The sequence below is a fragment of the Diabrotica virgifera genome, chromosome 9 (assembly GCF_917563875.1).
Source record: "Diabrotica virgifera virgifera chromosome 9, PGI_DIABVI_V3a".
Taxonomy (NCBI): domain Eukaryota; kingdom Metazoa; phylum Arthropoda; class Insecta; order Coleoptera; family Chrysomelidae; genus Diabrotica; species Diabrotica virgifera.
In genome coordinates this window covers 160118373-160138630 of record NC_065451.1, presented here as the reverse complement: position 1 = coordinate 160138630, position 20258 = coordinate 160118373, and the positions used below count along the sequence as shown (strand labels likewise).

General features: G+C 35.0%; 1 protein-coding gene across 13 annotated transcripts in view; it reads right to left on the bottom strand.

Annotated features, from left to right (window-relative positions):
* Positions 1 to 20258, bottom strand: part of LOC126892391 (hepatocyte nuclear factor 4-gamma) — a 465924-nt gene that overhangs the window by 103382 nt on the left and 342284 nt on the right. The window contains exon 1 of one of the 13 annotated variants that reach the window (XM_050661919.1): positions 19295 to 19422. The exons of the other annotated variants lie outside the window; for them this stretch is intronic. Coding sequence (XP_050517876.1) covers positions 19295 to 19301 — 7 coding nt within the window. The 5' untranslated portion in view covers positions 19302 to 19422. Of the gene's footprint in view, positions 1 to 19294; positions 19423 to 20258 lie in introns of those variants that run through there. 13 annotated transcript variants of the gene reach the window in all.

The following is a 20258-nucleotide window of genomic DNA, read 5'->3' as shown; positions in this document are numbered from 1 at the left end:
TAAATAAAAACAATAACAAATACAATTTACTAAAATTATACAAATCGTCAATATAAATAAAACATAATAAAGTCAAATAAAAATCAGTAACAATCTATTGCAAAATTAAAAAAAAATTGCAAATTGCGTAATCTACCTTAAGAAATTTAATAAGTGATTTAATAAGTTATGCTGCTGCATATGACACTCAAATATAGATTAAGATTCTACTTATACATAAGAATACTGTAATTTCTTAGTTATTGGTTAAGAAACTCTGGTATTGAATAATATGGTCTTTCAGATAAATAGGCTTTTGTCATTTTACGGAACTTGGGGAAAGATGTTGCAGATTTAAGTTGTAGAGGGAGATGGTTGTATAGTTTTTTTGCAGAATATAATATAGATTTCTTTACTAACTCACTGGACGGGATCGGTAAATAGATGTCAAAAGTAGAATTTCTGGTTGAATAGTCATGTCTAGGTCTTTCCTAAACCTGTTGTCCGATTTAAGTGATTTTCTGAATATGTTATAGCCTTGTTCTTTGTCAATATCCCTGTAATAATATTTTTGCTAAACAGGTAAATTTTCATTGTATACTGGGTGTACGAATCAAACTGTGTTTTGTTCTCAATGTTCGCAACACCCTGTGGAATATCCTAGCATTTATAAAATACTAAAATTAAAACTCAACTATAGCCTCAGGTTTTCTTAACATTTTGTTATTTAATTCATTCGCTTATGTTGGATAATACAAAAGTTAGGTACTTTAACAATTAGCCATGTTCTTTTTCAGCACAGGGTGTTTCTAAACAAGTGCGACAAACTTTAAGGGGTAATTCTGCATTAAAAAATAATGACAGTTTGGTTTATAATCGTATGTCCGCAAATGCTTCGTTTGCGACATACGGGATGTTGAATTTTTTCTTACAAACTGACGATTTATTTATTGCTTTAAAACCGGTTGAGATATGCAAATGAAATTTGGTGGGTTTTAAGACGTAGGTATTGCACATTTTTTGACATACAATTAAGAATTTCATATTCACCATTGGCGTGCATACGGGTAATATGATCGGTCATATTACCCATATGCACGCCAATAGGGAATATAAAATTCTCTATTGCAAGTCAAAAAATTCGCAATAACTATCTCTTAAAACCTACCAAATTTCATTTGCATCTCTCAACCGGTTTTAGGGCAATAAAATAAATCGTCAGTTTGTAAAAGAAATTTAACATCCCGTATCTCGTAAACGAAGCATTTGCGGACATAAGTTTATAAAGCAAATGGTCATTATTTTTTCATGCAGAATGGCCCCTTAAAGTTTGTCGCACTTATCTACAAACAACCTATACTGATGAAGAACATGACTAGTTGTTAAAGTACATAACTTTTGTATTATCCAACATAAGAGAATGAATAAAAAAACAGAATGTTCAGAAAACCTGAGGCTATAGTCGGGATTTCATTTCAGTATTTTATACAGGCTAGAATATTCCACAGGGTGTTGCGAACTTTGAGAAAAAAACACAGTTTGATTCGAACACCCGGTATACAATGAAAATTTACCTGTTTAGCAAAAATATTATTACAAGGATATTGACAAAGAATAAGGCTATAACATATTCAAAAAATCACTTAAATCGGACAACAGGTCAAGGAGATACGCGACATCAAAAATGACCCATTTTTTAGGGTGCCCGTTTTCTATGACGCGCAGTGTACATTGTAAATCATGATTCGGGAGTGTTCCTCATAACATTTAACGTGTCTTGGTTTGTTTATTTCTAGCGCATCTTTATTGTGATTTTAGTGTACTAGGTACTAAAAGTAAAAATAAGCTGGGTCGGCAGAATTAGATCTTAGGAGGTCCTTAGACGGCTGAAACAAACAAAACAACTGGTCAATGTAATAAAGAGATGCAAGCTGGAATACTTCGGTCACAAGTTAGCGGGAATAGAGCGCCTCACGCTGGCCTGCGTTGTTCGGGTAGGATTTCGTGTGGGAGTCCTGTACCCAGAACTCCCATATGATATAATAATAACTTTGGGGCGTGGTGGAGCGATTCCTGCTGTGCTTACACGACCTAATCCTCCTCGTCTCAATGAATTGTCTTACCCGAATGTCATTCTCAAGGAATGTGAAAGTATCTCAGGTTGGGTTATACATTATTATTTGCTTGCTTGGCCGCCGATAAATCGGAATGGGACGTTTCATCGCCGCCGGTTCATCGCCGCCGTTTCGATGCCGCCGGTTCATCGCCAGTCCATTTCATCGCCGGCCGTTTCATCGCCGGCCGTTTCATCGCAGGCCGTTTCATCGCCGGCCGTTTCATCGCCAGTTAGTCAGTTGATCTTGTATTATGGGAGATGACACGACACGACGTTAAATTCAGTTCAAAACTTATGACAAATAAATAGATAAAAAATATTATTATATTAATTTACTGTTCTATTTCTACTTCCCCTAAATTTGATACTAAACAGTATTAAATTTGTACTGTTAAATTATATTTTATATTATAAAAGTTTAAAAGTCTATTAAAAGATTAAGTATGGCAACGGGAATGGTCATATCTCGCATTTCCTAGAATTCCTAATTAATACTAAAAATAAATAATAAATTTAACTGTCGAAAATTGGTCGAAAATTTGGATATATATCAGTTAGCGACTAACTGACTGGCGATGAACCGGCGGCATCGAAACGGCGGCGATGAACTGGCGGCGATGAAACGTCCTAGACCCCCGATAAATCTATGAAAACAACATAAGTTTTCTGGTTTCTTTGAATCCCAGCTTCAATGTGTATTGTAAGTACTTAGACTAGGTTCGTACAGCTGTGGTTGGAACGAAACACTGCCTATTTAATGGGGATTCTTTCGAGTAGATGACTAGCGATTTTTTCGTATAGAGAACTCTCAAGAAGTTTATATAAAATATTCAGTAAAGATATTAGATGATAGTTCTTTGACACTTTGGGTGGTTTTCCATGTTTTAGTAATGTTATTTTTATTTTTTTAGCGTATGGCTTAAGTGCATCACAGAATATATTTAGATTTATGCATTATACCATGCATCACAAACAAATGTCCAGTTTTTTTTTATACATTCGATTGACCCTTCGTTGCCATTAAAAAGTCTATAGGGTCGCCTGTGTATGCTCTGCGTGGGCAGTCCTGAACAATGTGATTGATCGTCTGTCTTACAGCGCCGCAGTCACAAGACTGCGTAGTAATGTTATAATTTTCGCCCAATGGTAACACGTCAAGGCCAATTGAAAAACAACGAGCTGTTAGACAGGGTTGTGTGCTATCACCCATACTGTTTAACGTCTACTCTGAGGTAATATTTGCGAACGCTTTATCCCACTCTCCAGAAGGAATCAGGATAAACGGTTAAAGAGTAAATAACATCCGCTATGCAGATGACACGGTATTAATGACTGATTTCGGGTCATAGTCTGCAGATACTGTTAAATAGGATTACTGAGACTTGTGAAAAAATGGGGATGAAGATCAATACTGCGAAAACCAAAGTTATGAAAATATCAAGGAAAAGGAAAAATTTACCCCTTCCAATATATGTGAACCACCAACAGCTTGAATACGTAAACCAATACAAATATCTTGGTTGCTGGTTCAACAATCAACTTGATTATAATCAAGAAGTAAGAGCGAGAATAGAGGTAGCCCGACAAGGGTTTATCAAAATGAAAAGCTTATTTTGTAACAGTAGATGTAACTTAGATGTCGTTTTCTGCATTGCTAGGTATGTGTGGTCAATAATTTTGTACGGAACGGAGTGTGGTCATAGTCGGAGTCAATACTTTTATATGATATGTGTAGTCAACACAACACTGATGAACAAGTTAGAAACCTTTGAACTCTGGCTTTATAGAAGAATATTGAAAATGCCTTGGACAACCCACACCACCAACGAAAATGTTCTGAGGAGAACAGGTACAGATAGGAAACTACTAAACATCATTAAAGTCAGAAAAGTTAGATACCTGGGACACATAATGAGAAACGAAAAGTATCGCCTCGCGCAACTGATCATCCAGGGTAGGATTGAAGGAAAACGGGGTCCCGGTAGGCGCCAGATTTCATGGCTTAGAAACATCAGAGACTGGACCGGCCTTGATTCAACATCTTTGTTTAGAGCCGCATTGGACAGAGACAGATTCAACAGTGCAGTCGCTAACCTCCATTAAAGGAGAAAGCACCACAAGATGAAGATAATTATCGCAATTTTCGCTGTTTTCATTCTACATAAGAGATTTTACCTTTATTTAGGATATCGGAGAAAAACAGAGCTAGCTATAGTGTATGATAAACTCTGGAAGACTGCCGTTAAATCCAAGTGCTTTGTTAGCTTTTGATCGCAATGGCGATTTCTTCATTTGTGAAATGTGGAGAGTCCTTTATTCGGACTTCTATAGCAGGTGTTTGAAAGACCATAATCCTTTTTGACCCTGGTCGTATGTTCGCGATCTCTTTGTTGCTTAAGTCACGTATCCATACAAGGGCGAACCCCGCTCCGTGTTGCAACTCGAATGGATACGCTATGAGCTCCCCTACATATAAACCGCAAACCGGTTGATCGAAGAGGGTGAACGCCGAGCGGGGTTCGCCGACGTATCCACTATGTGGAGCTGCTACACGGAGCGGGATTCGCCCTTGTATGGATACGTACCTTTAGACTTTGAGCCAATGTATGAAGGGATTGGGTCTGGTGTGATAGTCGTTGTTTGTCCCGGTTTATTGCTGGTTTCGAGTTTGCGAAAAAGGGTCCAAGCTTTTGGATTGCTGTGCCACCAACTACATCTTTAACCCTGTTTTAAATAGCTAGTGTTGATGCACACTAGCCCAGGAAGACCGATGGCATTACGTGACCTCCGAAGCATATTAAACAGAGGATCGTTTTATTCAAAAGTGTTCAATGTTGTATCCTATTGAAAGCATTTTCGTAATCGATGGAAGCCACATAAATATTTCTAAGTTGGTTGCGACCTTTTTGTAGAAGTACATTTAGACCGGAAAGTGTCTCCCAGGTACCCAACGCATTCCTAAATCCAAACTGGGTTTCATTTAGGTTTCCTTTGGCAATGACTTCTAAATCTTCCATAAATAATGCGGAGAAAAAAAAATTTAATGTGTGGCTCATCAGTCCAATTAACCTGCATTCGCCGGATCTTTTTGCCCGCTGCTTCTTCAGAATTGCTATAAAACAGAATTAAGCCATTCCAACAGGTATTTCTTCTTCTTCTTCTTCTTCTTCTAGATGTGCCTATCCGTGACGAATGTTGGCGATCTAATCATGGCAATCTTCATTTTATCCGCAGCAACGCGAAAAGTTGCACAGATGTTGTGTTGAACCAGGTTCTTAGGTTCTTCAACCAGGGTGACTTGTAGGTGGGCATATCTGGATTCATTTCGCATTTGTCCAAAGTATTCTAACTTTTGAGATTTGATGGTGGTCAGTACATCTCGGTTCTTCTTCATTCTTTTGAGGATCTCCTTATTTGTCAGTCCACGGGATTTTAAGAATCAGGTATTTTGCCAGTAGTACACACGTCATTAAAAGCTTAACTAGAACACTGAGGTGGGATAAACCCTCTTGTATCAATCTTAAGAGTTCAGCTGGGACGTTGCCCAGTGCAGTAAGGTTTTTAGTTTTGGTTGATTTTATTGCATGAAGGTTATTCATTTTCGATTTCGGATTTTAAAATTTCAATTTCTCTGGATTTACAGTGCTCTGTATGTATGTTTGGCTTGCCAACTTGGAAATTCAGTTATATAGTTACTCCATGTTTTAAATATTTCTCATTAAAGAATAATAACGTTTTGTCCAGTATCTACTGGAGTATTAGTGTTTTAGTGCCCATTTACTATTATTTTAGTAATTATTTATTATAATAATAAATCAAAATAATAATTCGCAGAAAATTAGTAAAAATCAAGATGTGCATACGCAATAAATCTTGAAAAAGCGAATATATATCCTTGAGAATAGTTTTCACACTCAAAAAGAAATATTAAATATATTGTTAACTACTTGGTAATGACTGCACAAATATTTATTGATGTATTTATTGCACATTTAACCACTTATTCGCAAGAAGAAATAAAAGATTGAGTGTTGTATTCACACATTATGTAATTACAGAAAATTACTTACCTGTGAATGCGTTGAAAATTTTAAGTACGTTGTTAATTAATTAATTTAAAGACAGTTTTACATTATGCTATTTTCATGCTATGCAAGAGCCATGCAAGACAGATCATGCAACTGCGCATGCCCACGCGCTATTTCCATGCAATTCCTGTGCTAGACGAAAAATTAAAACATGTTCTATTTTTCATGCTATTTTGATGCAAGTTGTCAAATTTCATGTTGCCAATATAACAAAATTTACAGTTTAGAATAAAACCTAACCTTATTGTGCAAATCTTATTTATTGGAAGTAATAATAATTAGTGATTTTTACTTGAATAATATATTTCATGTTGAGTGAAATTTCCAAGTGAACTATCTAAAGTTAATGTTTTGGTATATTTCTTTTGTTGACAACAATGAAAATGGTATCAAAAATTGCACAGAAATAGCTCTGATGTAAACAGATCCGGTTAGGCAAGAGATATGCCATGCAAGACGCACTTGCATAGCATGAGACTTGCATAGCCTTGATGTAAAGCTGCTTTAAGCAATATTTGGTATTATTCACGAGCCTTTATAATGGTAATCAATCTTTAGGACATGCTGTCACTTAAGGAAACTGTAGAATTATTTCCCACTGTTTTAAAATACCTAGTTTAAGCAGATTCAATGTAAAAATTGCAGGTGCCTGGCTTCGAATATTTCTAGTTATCCTGTCTCAAACAAGCTAGATGGACTTTAAGTCTTGACTATGGCTGGCTATCATCATCCAGCCTCAAAAGTCCACCGCTGAACACAAGCCCCTTCCTCATTATTCCCAGCTGTCTATCTTACGCCGCCATCATCCAGTTGTTTTTATTTAGCCTTCATAAATCGCCAGTCCAGGGGCAAAGAGACAGGAAAAGAACTTATAACTGCAATATCACTGAATGAGTGGAAGGAGTATTTCAACGACCTACGGACAGAAAAAAGAAAGGAATTCAAAACATCAGAACCATCCCAGGACACAGTAGGAGTAACAGGATCTCCAATAAGGCTATCCACCAATGAAATAAAGAAAGTATGCACAGAACTAAAAAACGGTAAAGCACCAGGACCTGGGGGGATTCCAGCCGAGTTGATAAAAAACGGAACTCCAGGACTTTACGAGCACATAAGGAAACTACTACAAAGAAGTCCCACAAAAATGGAAATTATCGTATATGCTAGCAATATACAAAAAAGGAGATCGAAAACAATGTGATAACTACAGGGGTATTTCCGTTACACCAACAATCAGCAAAATATACGGAAGGATCTTAAAAAACCGAATAGAAGACGAGTACAAGGAAATGGAAGCAGAAGAACAAGCAGGATTTAGAGCCGGAAGATCTACAATTATCACCTATCACGTGTATTATTTACAATCACACAAGTCATGGAAAAGAAAACAGCGGTTAACCAAGAGATTCATTTCGTATATATTGATCTGAAAAAGGCATACGACAGTGTACCTTTGGTAAAGTTATGGGAGGCAATGGAGAATACAAATATAAACATAGATATCATAAAAATAATTAAATTTTTTTATAACAACACGACCACGAGAATTAAACAAGAAAACAAACTCACCGAAGAATTTCTGACAGATAAAGGGCTCAAACAAGGATGCTCTATCCAACACTTTTTAAAATATATTTAGAACAAGCTCTTAAAAATTGAAAACGGAAATGCAAGAACATGGGACTCCCACTAAATGACCATACACTATATACCTACTCTTTGTTTCGCAGGCGACCAAATACTAATAGCACAAGACTACGATATTTGTTACATAACAAGAAAGCTAATAGAGGAATACAGGAAATGGGGACTAGAGATCAACATAGGAAAAACCAAATATATGAATATCGGTGGAACGCAGCAGGACTTGATACTAGAAGGAGGAGAAACAATCAGTAAATGTAACGAATATAAATACCTGGGTATGAAAATCACGAATGATGGAACACTGGACGGAGCCATTAAAGAACGAAATACTCAGGGCAGGAAAGCAATTACGCTCCTAAACTCAGTACTCTGGGACAAGCAGATAAACAACCAAAACAAGAAAAAGATCCAAACCGCCGCAATGAAAAGCATCATAACATACAGCTGCGAAGTATGGCCTATGAAGGAAAAATAAAAACGAAAGTTAGAGGTTACCGAAATGGATTTCTGAAGAAGAGCTGCACGAAGATCAAGAAGAGAACATGTCACCAATGAACGGATACGAGAAATAATGAAGGTCACACATACAATAAATGACGAAATCAACGAAATACAACTACGATGGTTTGGTCACGTACAAAGAATGCACGAAGACAAAATCCCAAAACAAATACAAAACTGGAGACCGCAAGGTAGAAGAAGAAGAGGTAGACCGAGGAAAAGTTGGGAGGCAGGAATAAACAAAGCCATCGATGAAAGAGGTCTGCAAGTAGATCAATGTGCGGGCAGAGAGGAATGGCTAACAGGTATCGGAAGACGGAGAACGTTGTAAACCGATAATATATAAATATGTAGGTTTGACTAGGCAATCCTCAGGTCTGACTGACGGTCTTAGTCAAAGCCCGAAATAAATTACAGTTTCGGCCTTTGACTAGTCAAACCTGGGAGAGACTACGTTGGTCAGGCAAAGGCCGAAATTAAATTTTATGAAATATATATCAGCTATTAAAATGTCGTAATTTGTTAGATTAGGTTTAATAGAACGTCATTTTTTACTTGTAATGTTTATTATTTTTATATTGTCGTAATTAAAATAAAAAAAAAATGTTTATTCTCGCATGTTGAGGCATTATGGCATTTAGAGTTGCACAATACGTTAGACCTTTTACACTTATATGGTTTTGAAGAGCACTTCTTATTGCAGTGGTATTTTGAAAATCCTTGTCCTCCAAATTTAGAATCTTTTGTACTAATTTCTCTAAGAGACAGCTTAACATCTGGAACATCTTCGAAATTAGGAAAGTTCTCTTTGAATTCTCTTATTTGATTTCTTGAAAAAAGTGTGTTTATTGTTCCGTATTTCGTATGAACTCTATATAAACCGTCAAAATTATTGTTTTATCTTGTATGATGTGGGGTAGTATGGTAACCAAAATATTTCGAGCATCTCCTTGTCACGCGTTTGAGCATGCGTTGTGCACAGACAGAAAACATTAAAGTAAATAAAAGAAATGCGATTGAAGGTCTTCATGTCCAGGCTAATGCTATGAAACAATTAAGTGAAAAAAAATATCATTTTCGATCGGAAAAACTGTAACAATACCTATCCACAGCTTTGATAGAGCCAAAGAGGATGCTCGAAATATTTTGAGTAGCATACAAGATAAAACAAATGACGGTTTATATAAAGTTGGTACGAAATACGGAACAATAAACACAATTCTTTCAAGAAATCAAATAAGAGAATGCAAAGAGTTTCCTAATTTCGAAGATGTTCTAGACGTTAAGCTGTCTCTGTCTCTAAGAGAAATTAGTACAAAATATTCTATATTTGGAGGACAAGGATTTATAAAATGATATTAGTCCAGAAAGCCACTGCGCATCCGCTAGGGAAAATATTCTAATTCGGATTTTTTGCACAATCTTACTCAAAAAGGACTCCTTTTAACAAATTTGCATGTTGCCAGTACCAAAAGGTGGTCAAAAATTTTTTAAATGTTTTTTTTTGTTTTTTTCCTAAAATTATTTTTTTTTGCATGGAAAAAAGTTTTTTTAGGTTTTTTGGATCATTCCAAACAGAAAAGGCCTTTAGTGACTTTTCTCTAAAAATGATAGTTTTTGACATATAAGCGATTAAAAATTGAAAAATTGTGAAATCGGCCATTTTTAACCCTCAAGAACTATGTGAAAAACTAAAAATTTGAATGTTGCCAAGGTAGGTAGATATTCTTTAAACATCGATTGATGAAATCCCGAAGAGTTTTTTTCAATACAATATTCAAAACTCCTTTGTTTTCTAATTGGTAATCAAGCGTGCGCGACACTATTTTCCACCGACCGACAGTACGGTGCAAATGAAAGGAATAAATTCGCTATTTCGTAAACCGGCGACTTTAAGGAAAAATCCCGAAACAGGTCGATTTTAATTTTTAAGTTATGATATTGTGGCGTATATCGTATACTAGTGACGTCATCCGTCTGGGCGTGATGACGTAATCGATGATTTTTTTAAATGAGAATAGGGGTCGTGTGGTAGCTCATTTGAAAGGTTCTTCAATTTTCTATTCAGTAATGTAAACATTTACATAATTATTTATACAGGGTGTCCCTCTACTTCTTTTTTTGTCAAATAATTTAATTTAATAAAAATTTTTTGGACACCGTGTATAAATAAATATGTAACTGTTTATATTACTGAATAGAGAATTGAAGAACCTTTCAAATGAGCTAGCACACGACCCCTATTCTCATTTAAAAAAATCATCGATTACGTCATCACGTCCAGATGGATATACTATATATGCCACAATATCATAACTTAAAAATAAAAATCGACCTGTTTCAGGATTTTTCCTTAAAGTCGCCGGTTTACGAAGTAACGAATTTATTCCTTTCATTTGCACCATACTGTCGGTGGAAAATAGTGTCGCGCACGCTTGATTAGCAATTAAAAAAGAAAGGAGTTTTGAATATTGTATTGCAAAAAACTCTTCGGGATTTCATCAATCGATGTTTAAAGAATATCTACCTACCTTGGCAACATTCAAATTTTCAGTTTTTCACATATAGTCGGAGAGATAGAAGCGGATTTTGTGCGTGATAAGTAATATGGAAAAACTATACGGGGATATGTTGAATTAGTTGTGTACATGACTTTCACCAACGGCCGGAAATCAGAGTTGGGGCCGAGGGTAGTTATAAGGGGTCAAAGTCGCGGATTTTATTATTTTTTTTATGGCGCTCATGATCGAGATAGTGCACCAAAATTTGGGAATAAGTAGGTCATGACGTACCTAAGTAAAATCTCTAGGGGCTCAACGCTGCGTGGCCGACAAAGGGGTGGGGGTAGGGGTGAATATAAAAAATATAAAGGGTTTTTTGCGACGTTCGTGATTGAGATAGTGGACCAAAATTTGGGAATAAGTAGATCATGACATTACTAAGTAAAATCCCCAGAGCCGGAAACCAGAGTTGGGGATGAGGGTAGTTATAAGGGGTCAAATTCGCCGTTTTTATTATTTTTTTTTGTGACGCTCATGATCGAGAGAGTGCACCAAAATTTGGGAATAAGTAGGTCATGACCTAACTAAGTAAAATCTCCAGGGGTAGCGCGCTGCGTGGCCGACAAAGGGGTGGGGCAGGGGTGAATACAAAAAATATAAGGGGTTTTTTGCGACGTTTGTGATTGAGAGAGTGCACCAAAATTTGGGAATAAGTAGACCATGACATAGCTAAGTAAAATCCTCAGAGCCGGAAACCAGAGTTGTACATGAGGGTAGTTATAAGGGGTCAAAATTGCCGTTTTTATTATTTTTTTTTGTGACGCTCATGATAGAGATAGTGCAACAAAATTTGGGAATAAGTAGGTCATGAGGTAACTAAGTACAATCTCCAGGGGTGGAACGGTGCGTGGCCGATAAAGGGGTGGGGGTAGGTGTGAATATAAAATATATAAAGAGTTTTTCGCGACGTGCTAGATTGTAATATAAAAAATGTAAATTTTTTGCACCAAAATTTGGGACTAAGTAGGTTATGACGTAACTAAGTAAAATATTCAGGGGCGGAACGCTGCTTTGTGTACAAAGGGGTGGTAGGCAGGGGTGAGTATAAAAATATATGGGGTTTTTTTGCCGTTCTTGATCGACATAGTGCACCAAAATTTAGGAATAAGTAGATCATGATATTACTAAGTAAAATCTCCAGGGGCGGAACGCTGCGTGGGGGACAAATGTTGTGCCGGGTCACAAAAAAATAATATACACTGCGACTTTGACCCCTTAAATTTACCCTCATCTCCAACTCTGGTTTCCGGCTCTGGGGATTTTACTTAACTAAGTCATGGTCTACTTATTCCCAAATTTTGGTGCACTATCACAATCTAGCACGTCGCGAAAAACCCTTTATATATTTTATATTCACACCTACCCCTGGAGATTGTACTTAGTTACCTCATGACCTACTTATTCCTAAATTTTGGTGCACTATGTCGATCACGAACGTCAAAAAAAACCCATATATTTTTATACTCACCCCTGCCTACCACCTATTTGTACCCCAAGCAGCGTTCCGCCCCTGAATATTTTACTTAGTTACGTCATAACCTACTTAATCCCAAATTTTGGTGCGCTATCTCCATCATGAGCGCCACAAAAAAAATAATAAAAACCGCGACTTTTACCCCTTATAACTACCCTCGTCCGCCACTCTGGTTTCCGCCTCTGAGGATATTACTTAGTTATGTCATGGTCTACTTATTCCCAAATTTTGGTGCACTATTTCAATCACGAACGTCGCAAAAAACCCTTTACATTTTTTATATTCACCCCTGCCCCACCCCTTTGTCGGCCACGCAGCGTTCCACTCCTGAAGATTTTAATTAGTTACGTCATGACCTACTTATTCCCAAATTTTGGCGCGCTATCTCGATCATGAGAGTCACAAAAAAAAATAATAAAAAACGGAATTTTGAGCCCATATATCTACCTTCCTTTGCCACTCTGGTTTCCGGCTCTAGGGATTTTAATTATTTATGTCATGGTCTACTTATACGCAAATTTTGGTGCACTATCTCAATCACAAACGTCGCAAAAAACCCCTTATATTTTTTATATTCACCCCTACCCCCACCCCTTTGTCGGCCACGCAGCGTTGAGCCCCTAGAGATTTTACTTAGGTACGTCATGACCTACTTATTCCCAAATTTTGGTGCACTATCTCGATCATGAGCGCCATAAAAAAAATAATAAATTCCGCGACTTTGACCCCTTATAACTACCCTCGGCCCCAACTCTGGTTTCCGGCCGTTGGTGAAAGTCATGTACACAACTAATTCAACATATCCCCGTATAGTTTTTCCATATTACTTATCACGCACAAAATCCGCTCCCAGCTCTTAGACTAATAGTTTTTGAGGGTTAAAAATGGCCGATATCGCAATTTTTCAATTTTTAATCGCTTATATGTCAAAAACTATAATTTTTAGAGAAAAGTCACTAAAGACCTTTTCTGTTTGGATTGATCCAAAAAAACTAAAAAAACTTTTTTCCATGCAAAAAAAATAATTTTAGGAAAAAAACAAAAAAAAAAACGTTTAAAAAATTTTTGACCACCTTTTGGTCCTGGCAACATGCAAATTTGTTAAAAGGAGTCTTTTTTGAGTAAGATTGTGCAAAAAAGCCGAATTAGAATATTTTACCTAGCGGATGCGCAGTGGCTTTCTGGACTATTTCAAATTACGTAAGTGTAAAAGGTATAACGTATTGTGCAACTCTATATGCCATAATGCCTCAACATGTGAGAATAAACACTAATTTTTTTATTTTAATTACGACAATATAAAAATAATAAACATTAAAATTAAAAAATGACATTTTATTAAACCTAATCTAACAAATTACGACATTTTAATAGCTGAAATTAAATTTCGACCTTTGCCTGAACAACTTAGTCTCTCCTAGGTTTGACTAGTCAAAGGCCGAAACTGTATTTTATTTCGGGTTTTGACTAAGACCGTCAAGACCGTTTGACATACCTAGGAGTGCCTGAAATTCGGGCTTTGACTATAACATATACACTAAGCACCAAAATTAACGCACCACCTTAAAAATGGGACATATTTGATGTCTTGTATTTCCTAAACCTGTTGTCCGATTTTAGTGATTTTTTTAATATGTTATAGCTTTAGTCTTCAAGAATATCACTGTAATAATATTGTTGCTAAACAGATAAGTGTCATTGTATACCGGGTGTAACAATGATTGAGTGTTTTTTCCTCAAAGTTTGGAACACCCTGTGGAATATTCTGGCGTACATAAAATATTGAAATTACAACTCAAATGTAGCCTTATGCTTTCTTAACATTATGCTTTTTGATACATTAGCTTCTGTTGGATAATAAAAAAGTTAGGTACTTTAACAACTAGCCATGTTCTTCATCAATACAGGGCGTTTCTAAATAATCGCGACAAACTTTAAGGGGTAATTCTGCATAAAAAAATAATGACCATTTGCCTTATAAACATATGTCCGCAAATGCTTCATTTCCGAGATACGGGATGTTGAATTTTTCCTTACAAACTGGCGATTTATTTATTTCTTTAAAACCGGATGAGATATGCAAATGAAATGTGATAGATTTTAAGAGATAGTTATTGCACATTTTTGGCATACAACTAAGAATTTTATATTTACCATTGGCGTGCATACGGGTCATATTACCCGTATGCACGCCAATTGTGAATATAAAATTCTTAATTGTATGCCAAAAAATGCGCAATAACTACCTCTTAAAACCTACCAAATTTCATTTGCATATCGCAACCGGTTTTAGAGCAATAAATAAATAGTCAGTTTGTAAGAAAAAATTCAACATCCCGTATCTAGGAAACGAAGCATTTGCGGACATATGTTTAAAAAGCAAACGGTCATTATTTTTTCATGCAGAATTACTCCTTAAAGTTTGTCGCACTTATTTAAAAACACAATGTATTGATGAAGAACATTGGTAGTTGTTAAAGTCCCTAACTTTTTTATTATCCAACACAAGCTAATGAATCAAAAAGCGTAATGTTAAGCAAGCATAGGGTTACAATTGAGTTTTAATTTCAATATTTTATATAAGCCAGAATATTCCACAGGGTGTTCCAAACTTTGAGGAAAAACACACTATCATTGTTACACCCGGTATACAATGAAACTTATCTGTTTAGCAACAATATTACTACGCCGGTAGTCTTGAAGAATAAAGCTATAACATAGTAAAAAATCACTAAAATCGGACAACAGGTTTAGGAAATACAAGACATCAAAAATGTCCCATTTTTAAGGTGGGGCGTTAGTTTTGGTGCTTAGTGTATAAATCTCCAGTTCATCGTGTGGTCGACCAACGCTTCTCTTGTCTTCCTTGATCTCCATTCCAATATCCCATCTGTCATCCTATTCTAGCTATGTGTCCTGCCCATCTCTATTTTAGTCTAGCTATCCTTTCGATGACGTCAATCACCTTGGTTCTCCTGATCTCTTCGTCTTTTACTGTGTCCCGTCAGAATCAGACATACACACGGCTCAGTATAGCCGAAAAACTGAAAAACTAAACTTTGAAAATTTTGGTTTATCGACAATTACTCAAAATTTCAACCTACGAATGACGGTGTATAACCATATCCGGGAAAATTCGATGTTTTAAGTTATAGGCTTCATAAGTATGATCAATTCTGTTTCCTATGGAAAAAAACGGTTTTTCAAGCTCAATAATTCCTGTAATACCTTCAGTTATCATACTTGACCTTAGATGCATCAGATACAACTTGTCAATACGGTTCAAACTCATGTTTAGTGTTCATAATCGGTTAAGCCGTTTACAAGTTATTAAACTACAAAAGTAGAATCCAATTATATCCATTATTCCCGAAATGGTTTATGTAGTTGTAGTGGTTACGACGCTAAATTTGATCTGGCAATGGGCAATCCGAGTTCATTTAGCGGCCATCCCAATATTTTTTTTTCAATCTCTTTCGAATAAAAACAAAAACTAGTGTACATTCGATGGACACTAGATCATTTGGGAGATAATGCGACAAAGGCGACCATTTATAAAGCTTAACGGGTAATCGAGAAACATTGCATTCAACTTCATACATTTAATTTATAAATAACTTTGAAAAACTCCTGATAGAAGTAAGAAACCGCTAAACGCAGTAAAAATGAGTGGCGCATACAATATTCCAACTACAAAAGATCTGATATGAATATTACGTGGCGCGAAAATGTATTTTCATTTTGGTGCAAAATAAAATTATAGTTTTATTTAAAAAGATTTTTCTATAATATTTGCTAAATTTGAAGTAAAAGCGCCACAAAAGAGCTTCAAAATTCAAACTGCATTACTCTTTTGTGGCGCGTTTTACTTCAAATTGAGCAAATATTATGGAAAAATCTTCTTAAATAAAACTATAATTTTATTTTGCATCAAAATGAAAATACATTTTCGCGCCACGTAATATTCATATAGTCGGTTCGCTAAACTCAGACACAACTGGCTAGTGATTTTAGTAAGCATTTGGCCAATTTGGTAAAATTGGCAAAAAAAAAATTACTAAATAGTTAATATTACTAAATAGTTAGTAATATTGCCAATTTTGGCAAAATTGGCCAAAAACAAAAAAATTACCGACTAAAATCACTAGCCAGTTGTGTCTCGAGTTTAGCAAACCGACATATCAGATCTTTTGTAGCTGGAATATTGTATGCGTCACTTATTTTTGGCGTTTGGCGGTTTTTTATTCTTCTTTTATTGTAAAATGACCAGAAAAAAGTTTTAACGCACAAAACAAAATTTTTTCAATAATTTTCAGTGATATTTGTTTATAACGTTTTTATTTTTCATTTTACGATAAAAAGCAATAGACAAAGTTGTAGATAATTGAAGTTGCTACAAATATTGTTTTATAGAATTTTGGATTGCCAGTTTACGAGATACAGCGCGAAAACCCTTTGCACCTCTTTTTCCAAGATGGCGTCCAGGGGACAAGGGTCAAAATCAAAAAAATAAACACACATCAAAAAAATAAAATTGCGCCCTCTGAAAAAAGCACCTGTAAAGATAACTTTTCAATAGTATAAACTATAAACAATCAAAATAAATGACAGTATTACCCGACATGTCTGAAGAAGTCGTACATGACTTTTTAGATTACATACCTTAATAACCACAATATTACACACAAATTGCAATTATCATTAATATACAGGGTGTCCCGAAAAGATTGGTCATAAATTATACCACAGATTCTGGGGTCAAAAATAGTTTTACCGAACCTCACATACCTATATACAATAGTGCACACAAAAAAAAGTTACAGCTCTTTGAAGTTACAAAATGAAAATAGATTTTTTTTCATATATCGAAAAGTATTAGAGATTTTTTATTAAAAATGGATATGTGGCATTCTTATAGCAGCAACATCTTAAAAAAAATTAAAGTAAAATTTGTGCACCCTATAAAAAATTTATGGGGGTTTTGTTCCCTTTAACCCGCCCAAACTTTTGTGTACGTTCCAATTAAATTAATATTGTGTTACGAATAGTTTAACATAATATTTTTAAAACTTTTTTGCCTCTTAGTAGTTTTTCAATAAGCCAGTGTTTATCGAGATATTTTGAATATTTGTCGAATCCACCACATATTTGTATATGGTTAAGTACGATTATAGAGACCTGTTAACAATCTGAAAATTTATTTATAATTTACATTTTAGGTATATTTTGAAAAAGAAGCCACATCTCGATAAAAGGTGACTTTCAAAAGTTATCAAAAAAAGACTAAGAGACAAAAAAGTTTTAAAAAGACTTTGTTTAACTAATAGTACCACAATAATAGTTTAATTGGAACGTACACAAACATTTGGGGGGTTTAAAGGAGCAAAACCCACAGAAATTTTTTATTTAAGTATATTAAAAAAGAAGCCGCACCTCGATAAAAACTGGCTTATCGAAAAAATACTAGGAGAGAAAAAAGTTTTAAAAATGTTATGTTTAACTAATGGTACCACAATAATGAATTAATTGGAACGTACACAAAAGTTTGGGGGGTTTAAGGGAACAAAACCCACATAAATTTTTTATGGGGTGGACAAATTTCACTATAATTTTGTTTTAAGATGCCTCTGATATAAGAATGATACATGTCCGTTTTCAATAAAAAATCTTTAATAGTTTTCGATATATTGAAAAAAATCGATTTTCATTTTGTAACTTCAAGGGTCTGTAACTTTTTTTATGAGCACATTTGTACTAAGGTAAGTTAGGTTTAATCGAACTATTTTTGACCCCAGAATGTGCGGTATAATTTATGACCAATCTTTTCGGGACACCCTGTATAATTATGAACATATTTTTTCCACCTACCTCTATCGAAAGTATACTTTTCCGGACCTGATTGTAGGGAGCAAAGTTGTACTTTTCCTCCCTAGGGAGAAAAAATATTTTCCTCCCTAGGGAGGAAAAGTAAAAGTGACGTCAAGGTATTTCATTCATGAAATATAACTTATTGACGCCCTGTACAATATCTATTTTCTATTACGTAAGTATCTATACATTTTAACGTTTATTTATAAAACACCCTGTATTTTGCAGGATGGTAAAAAACAGTAAATTGTTATTTTGATTTAACAATGTTTACATTAATAATTTCACTTATATTTGACAGTTGACAGTTATATTGTACCTACTTGTTAGTTTTAGTTCTAATAAATTTTGTTGGTTAGTTACATAAATAAATTAAGTAAAAATGAAAAAATGACTTGTTATTTGAGGAAGGTGGAAAAACCATATGTATAACATGGGAGTAAAGTGCCTTTTCCTCCCTTGAATGATTACTGGAAAAGTAGCACTTTCCTCCCTTGTTATACAAATAGCTATTTCCACCTACCTCTACCGAAAGTATACTTTTCCGAACCTGATTGTAGGGAGCAAAGTTGTACTTTTCCTCCCTAGGGAGGAAAAGTAAAAGTGACGTCATGGTATTTCATTCATGAAATATAACTTATTGACTCCCTGTACAATATCTATTTTCTATTACGTAAGTATCTATACATTTTAATGTTTATTTAAAAACACTCTATATTTTGCAGAATGGTAAAAAACAGTAAATTGTTATTCTAATTTAACAATGTTTACATTCATAATTTGACTTATATTTGACAGTTGACAGTTATATTGTACCTACTTGTTAGTTTTAGTTCTAATAAATTTTGTTGGTTAGTTACATAAATAAATTAAGTAAAAATGAAAAAGTAACTTGTTATTTGAGGAAGGTTGAAAAACCATATGTATAACATGGGAGTAAAGTGCCTTTTCCTCCCTTGAATGATTACTTCATTCTCGGGAGGAAAAGTAGCACTTTCCTCCCTTGTTATACAAATAGCTATTAATTATGTTTATAGAAATATTTTTAATGCCTCACCATACATGATTTCTGCACTACCTCACTTAAAATATTTACTTCCAATGCTAAATTTTAACTAAATTGAACCTTAGGAAACGTATTTTCAAGCATCTTAATGTTATCTAATCTTCTAGATTGTGTCAAATATTAAAACAAATTATGACCAAGATAAATTCACCGTCTAAATTATTTTTAGTCGTTTTTATTATCTTTTGTGGTGTGATTAATTGGACGATATTTTAATGAATTCGGTTAATCATCATGATTTGACAATGTTATCACGACTTTTTTGTTGTGATAACACACCACAGACAGACAATTTCTGTTTATTTGCATTACGAACTGAATCAGAAAGAAAGTGTTAGGTTGGATATCATCATCACTATCTTTATTCTATCTACCGCTACTCGGAAGAGTTCTAGAAAACTGCATTTAAACCCTTAAATTCTTTAACCATGACACTCTCCACCCGTGTTGAGCTGCCCCCCCCCCACTTGCAAAAATTAAAAAACAAATAGCCCTGATTTATGAGCTATTTATGAGCTTTCATATTCCGCAAACTAAAAATTTTGAGCTCGTTCGTCTCGCTGTGGGTCGTTTGGATGCATTTCTGTTTTTTTTTCTATTTTTCTTGTGTGTGTTTGTCCTGTTTTAGGTGATCTAACACCTCTTCAGGACATGTCTTATCTAGACACTGTTGTTTTATGTCCACTGGGACCACTGGTGGTAGTCTGAGCCGTTGGTGGTGGTGCACTGCTTGGAGGCTGTTGTTGGGCAGAGCAATCAGAGGAGAAAGTTGGTTCTACGGTTCTTTTCAGAATTTTTGATCTAAAACAAATTATTAATACATGCGAAATTTTAAGTTTAAATGAGAAATTGAAAAAATTTTTTAGTGTGTATGATAAAGTTTTAAAGTTTGAATTCAGGTTTTATCTATTGAAATTTAATTTGACTGTTTGAATATTTAAGTATTTAAGAGTGA